The 6,815-nt window shown below is 33.9% G+C and overlaps 1 protein-coding gene across 4 annotated transcripts; it reads right to left on the reverse strand.

Annotated features, from left to right (window-relative positions):
* Positions 1 to 215: 215 nt before the first annotated feature.
* Positions 216 to 6,273, reverse strand: LOC131073979 (probable prolyl 4-hydroxylase 3). 4 transcript variants are annotated; one of them, XM_058010519.2, is made up of 8 exons: positions 5,746 to 6,273; positions 2,689 to 2,773; positions 2,323 to 2,420; positions 2,117 to 2,214; positions 1,503 to 1,632; positions 1,286 to 1,326; positions 805 to 896; positions 216 to 713 (listed from the first exon to the last, which is right to left on the reverse strand). In XM_058010519.2, the coding sequence occupies exons 1-7, from the start codon at positions 5,979 to 5,981 to the stop codon at positions 823 to 825; spliced, it is 762 nt and encodes a 253-aa protein (XP_057866502.1). In that variant the 5' UTR covers positions 5,982 to 6,273; the 3' UTR covers positions 216 to 713; positions 805 to 822. The 4 variants fall into 4 exon arrangements, with proteins under 4 accessions (XP_057866502.1, XP_057866500.1, XP_057866499.1 ...); XM_058010517.2 differs by having other exon boundaries at positions 216 to 710; positions 1,144 to 1,331; positions 5,746 to 6,264; XM_058010516.2 differs by having other exon boundaries at positions 1,144 to 1,331; positions 5,746 to 6,264.
* Between the last annotated feature and the right edge of the window lie 542 nt (positions 6,274 to 6,815).

Raw genomic sequence — 6,815 nt, forward strand, 5'->3', positions numbered from 1 at the left:
GTAGTACTTACATTAATTTTGAAGTGTTTATGATTCCTTTGCACAGTTTAAAATTATGTGTTACATATGGGAAAGACAATGGTGATTCTGATGCTTACGTACATACAAGCATTATTTGCATAGGATTTCAAAAAGTTGCATTTATTGGTGGTATTAATTTAAATATTTTGCATAAAATCAATAGAAATGAGTTGCAAATAGAAAGCCCAATGCAATAACATACAATAATTTCTCTATTAATTAAAAGAATCATGTGACCTAAGACATCCGCCCCTGCTTTCTCAACAGAGGGATAAGAATAATCAATTTTTTGCTTATATTTCTTGATTCCTGAGTTCAATTCCAGTTAAGAACTCTAGTGCTATGACTGGCTTGAGATGCAAAATCTCTGCTATACAAAGATAGATCATGCAATGCAATTGATAAGATCTTTTTGGCATTATGTATAGGGCCACTTATTAAATGCTAATAAATACAAAATTGTTACAAGGGGAATCAACAGCTCAGTGGCTGGCAAACCATGAGATGAGCTCCTGTAACTCTCCACCCACTGGGTGACTGGGCAATTAAGAATTTAAACCCTCCATGTCAACAGGACCATGGAACTGCTAGGGGTTTGAACCAAGTTTGCATGCTGGCAAACATTTGCATCAACAAATAGAGTATTTTATTCCTAGGGCAATTTTTATGTAAGTTCTTCAACACAGAACCTGCTGCAAAAAAGATGGGATAAAGAATGGTTAACAAAATAACAAGAAAATGATAGTTTAAAAATGCTCATTTTTTACAATATAAGAAAATTACCTTCAACAAATGTCAATATCAAACACTATACTTCTTAAGATGCATCCATTTTGTAGCTGCCCACTTATTGCCTTGAATTACTGGACAACTACCTGCAGAAAGAAAATAACAACCATAAGTTGATGATTGTGCCACGGATAGCATTTTGCAATATAGTGTATAAGCAAATTATTGGTTGAGCACTAGCTCTTGAATATATTCATAAGAAACCCATGGTCTACTAGTAGTAGTTTAAAAAAAAAAACATTGACTTTTGGAAGAATCATAAAATGACTATCTCCTGCTAGCATATCACACTTCCGATTTTTTAATTAAACTGCCAGTAGACTGAATACAAACCATGCAAACTAGAAGGATCCAACGAAGCATCAGGCTTCGTGCTCCAGAAGAGCATAGCATCTCCCATTTTTGGCCTCACAGACAAGCCAGATCTTCCACATTCAGACAACTCATCCCACCATGGTACACTACTGCTGTTTACCTTGGATTGTGGAAAAACAGTTTCCCCACCTTTCTCCACATCTGAACTGCAGCACAAATTACCTAAGATTTATTAATATTCTGAGCCTACTGAAATATATTTTTCTAAAACTTAAGATTTTAATGTTAAATTTACATGAACAACATGAAAATTTTGATGGCTATACAAAACAAGATATAATGACATTATGACTTGGTAAGAAAGAGATAGCACATACAGATACATTAGCATTGTAGCTGCACGCTGCCCGCCATTTTTAACATTAAATGTATCAAAGAAATAGTCATAGTGTGCATCATACTTCTGATCAACTTCATAATGCAAAACATGAATTCCTTCTCCGTGTTCTGTCACAAATTGTAGACATAAAACAGTTAATGTAACTCTTGATTGGTTCCTTCAACCCATGTCCTCTGGTATGTAATCATTCTCTAGTTCATAAATCACAACTAGAAATAAAATGCTATGCCATGTATTTTTCCATCAATAGAAGCACGTTGGTATTAATTCCTGGTTCTCAGCCACCATCTTGAATCTTTAACATAAACTTGATGGTTCAAGTAAATAAGGAAAAAAAGAAAGTTAAGTATGAGACTATAGAAAAATGTTTGCTTTTGGAATGACAATGCAAATTTGCAGTTTAAAAAATATGGTACGAATACATGTAAGAAAATTCCATAAAGTTTCAAAAAGTTGACATTTTGAACAAATGAAAAATAGTAAACATAGAATGCCTAAAAAAGGAACCAAGGACAAACATGACAATATGACTGCAACAATGAGTTCAAATTATCATCACAAATTTAAAAGGAAAAACTGAGCATTACGCACCTTCTGGTATGAATAAGAAATCTGCAATCCTTTTCTCAATGCGTCTAATGATCTTATCTTGTCCACGGTTTAGGAACCAACCAGAGCTTGTGCGTACACTGCAATGAATATAAAGTTTCAAGCATTACAAAGTTATAAACAATCAACCTATAAATACATAACATCAATTTCAAAAAGTTAAGCAAATGTTCTCCGAAGCCACATACTTGCTATCCTTGCTTTTCCCTGTCTCACTATCCACAACCATTGACTTCACCATGTGTGGTTTTGCGATATTTATTAAGTACTCACATTCATCCTTGGACTGCTCAAACGTCATTTATGAACAGGGGAAAAAATATATTTGTCATCATTTCACAATTTTAAAAAATGCTTAAGATATAAAAAGCCAATTTAATTCTTTCAATTTTTTTAACAAAATACTCCAAGGATGAGCATTTATAATGCAAATTGCATAAATTAGGATGGGCACTCAAGACACTCAAGATTAAATTATTGCAGAAAGAAAAAACAAATTTCAGCTGTTTTTCTTACAAAAGGAAAAGCCAAGATCAAGTTAATTGTGTTCTAACCAGGAAATTGTGATACAAAAATGCCCGTGGCTCCCATGACAGAACCTCCACTCGTTCTTTTGGCTCATCCTTTCCATCACTCCTACTTAAAACAAACTTTTCTAGTTAGCCTTCAAGATAATGTCTCTATTGCAATCGCTTCAATATAGTTTTGTGACCTTGCACGAAATTGTGATTTAAAAAAAATGCTAAATAGAGTCAGCATGGCATGATGACATATTTTGCAGTAAAAAGGCAATACAAGATTAAAAAACACATAATTATTCTCTGCAAGAAACAGCCTACCAGCCATCTTGGCTATTATTAACTTTGCTTTACCTTGGGCAGGCTTGTGGTTAAAGCAACGATAATATCACATTTGATAACACCATGAACTGGATATTTGTGGGGAATACTGATCAAAATGTGGCTTAGTTGCCAGTATGTTACTCAAAGCACATGAGAAACCCAAACTTTTAGTGTATTTCACTTTCAATGCCAAAAACTAGTTTTCTAATGGCTTCTAAATTTTCCACTGAACATCAACAATCAAACTAAAGTTTCTAATCCAACAAAAGTTTTTTGCAATGAAAAATTTCAAGTCAAGGAAATCCTCTTCCATTCCTTAAAAGTACGATGCATATAAAATTAATAAATAATGCTTTAGTTTGACAAGAAGCTTAAAATTTGCTACCTTAGCACATAAATTAAACTTAAGTAAGATGACAAAAAATTTGAACAACCAATTTTGTGATAAATTTTATGATATAGCAGAAACTCAAAACTATTTTTGAAGAATGTTGAAAAATTAGTTGCTTGGAAAAGATTAAATCATAAGATTTTTCCCACCCAAAACCTTATGAGAGCCTATCTTCAAGAATAAGTTTGTTCCTTGTTATGAATAGGTAAGATTGTGATTTTGAATCCTTGCCCAGTAAGCTGGTAAGATGGAAACAATTTCCAAAATTCGGTAACTTTGGAAAACCCAGGGCCATAAGTTTTCTGTAATGTTTCAGGAAAATGTGAAAACATTTTTAGCAGTGTGCAGCAATTTTCTAGGAGCTTAAAATGTTGCCAGCATCCGAATCAGCTTTCCAGAATATTCCTTTAATTTTCAATTTAAGTATTTCAAGGGATTCTGTTAACAATTTCCAAGAATATAAGGAATGAAATGATTATAGATGGATAATTACTTACAATGAGTTTCAATTGAAATTCATTACGATTTAACTATTATGCCTACCCTTAATGGTACTATAACCAGCAATTACTTAGAGATACTGAGGTATGTTAATTGTAATCTGTATTTTGAACCTTGGTTGGGTGCTTCTAGCTAGTGACTACCCTGAATGCTACTACAATCATCTCTCCTCAAATGCTACTATATTCAACCCTCTCAGAGTAGTGACCGACTGACTGCAAGATGAAATAGCTGTTATGAGTCATGAGAACCCTAAATGCTACTACAGACAGATCTCCTGAAATGCTACCATAATTAACCCTCTTAGAGAAGTATTTTTGGGATAATATGACAAGTCACGCTTTTGTGACCTGAGCCTCAAGTGGGTGGGAGAGAATCTTCTGGCCTGAATTTGATGAAGCCACTTGTGGGTTTTATTCAGGACATTAAGTTGGTTCAAATCCTACGCAAGAAGTATGATAGGCCATGGTCTAGTGGCGAGGCAGAGAATTGTTGTAATGGTGACCCTGGTTCAAGGCTACAAGACATGCTCATGTGCTAAAGTGATGGTGTTAAGCCAAATAATCATCTAAACTTGATATGCATTGAAAATGGTCAATGTTATGCCTCTGGCAATGTAAGCTCGGTATATTCCATGGGTTTCATGATGATCTAAGCTTGATGATGCACTACTTATGCATTGAAAGATAATGGGTGTCTGTTAAGCTTAATCATCATCTAGCCTTGATGGTGCTTTTTTATGATGTAAGTAAAATGGTGGCTGACAGTCAAGCCTGATCAACATCTAAGCTTGAGAGTGCTTTTCTCGTGTATTATAAAACGGTGGATAAGTGTTGAGCCTAATTATAACCTAAGCTTAATGGTCCACTCCCTATGCATCGAAAGACAATCGGTATGTGTCAAGCCATATCATCATCTAAACTTAATGATATTTTTCTTCTGTACAAAAATGGTGTGTAAACTATCAAGCTTGAAGGCGCTTTCCTCGTGTAATAAAAAATAATGGGTAACTGCTAAGTCTAATCATCACCTAAGCTTGGCATTGCATTCCCAGTGCATTAAAAGACGGTGGCTGAGAGTTAAGGCTAATCACCATCTAAGCTTAATGGCGCATTAAAGCATTCCCTGTGCTAACTGTTTATCTAAGCTTGATTGTGCTTCTCCATGTGTAATCTAAACTAGATGGTTCGTTCCCTCTGCATTACAGAACTATTTGCTATCATAACTGCTTGAAACCCTTAAATCAAGAAAAACAAACAAAGCCAGGTCAATTTATTACAAAACCGGACGGACATTAGAAGCAATCTTCTGAATAAGCCAAACATTCTGGTAGGTCAGGAGACAAATTTTGCTATACAATGTTACAACTCATCTCATCTGATTAGGAGATTTAAAGGCTGTGGGTGAATATTACCACTAAACAAAAACTAAGTCATTAAACTGAAACTCTATTATAATGTAATCCTAAATGCTTAAAACATTTTAGCTGAATTAGGGAAGATCATTGCTGCAACTTTCATCTCCTTAGCAGACTTCATCAATGTAAACTGCCCAGGTTCATGGGACTTTTTGTTAAAACAGTCTTATAGAATTTATGTTTTGCATTTGTACGCGTATTTGTTATAAGATAATCCTATAAATCCTATCACTGATAAAACAGCTATAACTAATAACATATGATTTTCACCGACCAACCTGGGTAAGCCCTCATCAACCAAACACAATTACTTCAGTTAAGCCATGTAAACTGCATTGTCAGACAGACCAAAATTCAAACTATATTATGACAACCCAAAAAAAATTCTGTCTATGGTTAAACTATCCGTTATGATAACAGACATGACGCAAAAAAAATGCTGGCAAGGCTTATAATGTACCTATTGAGATCGTTGGCAGTGATATCTTCTGACAGCTGACGGGAAATTTCGTGAGGCATTCTCTTGACAGGTATAGAGAAAATCCCAATTGCGAGCAAGAACACCAGAAAAACTGATAGTAATGTAAAGCGGAGTAGAAGAGGGAATGTGTCGTTCATCGATTTGTAGGATTTACGAATGTAAAACATCTGTTTTGCCATAATTCTCTTTCCCGTCAAATGAAGCAAAGCAGTCATTATGATGCGTTCTCCAAACTACCATTAACACAGTCTGTTTCGTGTATAGGAAATATTTAGGTTTTATATATTCATCGCAAAACAATTTGCTCCCCTTGAATTTATCAGAACCCATGAGTTAAAAACTACTTTTGAACTTCCACTCGCCTTCTATTTTACGGCTTTTGAACAGAACTGTTCAAACAATAGAAAATGAGCAGAGTGATGAGGTCAAGCTGGTTTTTGAATTTCAGTGGGCCGGCATGAAGGATTTAGGTACTAGTTTACTAATGTTGATATAGTTTCAAGATTGAGGTGACCAAATTCCACTGGAACATAGGTAGTTTAAATTGTGGAAAATGATTGTTTAGAATATTCTTATTCCAGAGGAGCAATAATTTTCTGAAATTGAAAATAGGTTACGGAAAAGCTAAAAATAAGTATATTGAGAATGAGAAAAATGCGAAGGGTTCTCTTAAAAAAAATTGTTTTTTTTTTGCTTTCAATTTTTTTTAAAAAAAATTATCTAACTAAATATTATTAATATTACTCATTCAAAATAAGTATAAATTAGATATTTTTGGAATTAAATATTTATGGGGTCATCAATTAGGTCTATAGAATTATTAACATCACTTAAGTCTATAAATGGAAAATAATAAGTGTAGATTCAAATCCTAATAAGATTCTAGATGAAGGATAAATTATTAGAAATATTAAATATAAAAATGGAACCTTACAAGTGAATCTAAGTGTGTTAGGTTGGGAAACTAAGAGCTATACAAAAGCCATAAACACAAATATATGTAAATCTATAGGGGGCAAATGTGAAAGATAAATAAAATCATAATTAAA

The sequence above is a fragment of the Cryptomeria japonica genome, chromosome 9 (genome assembly GCF_030272615.1).
Source record: "Cryptomeria japonica chromosome 9, Sugi_1.0, whole genome shotgun sequence".
Taxonomy (NCBI): Eukaryota; Viridiplantae; Streptophyta; class Pinopsida; order Cupressales; family Cupressaceae; genus Cryptomeria; species Cryptomeria japonica.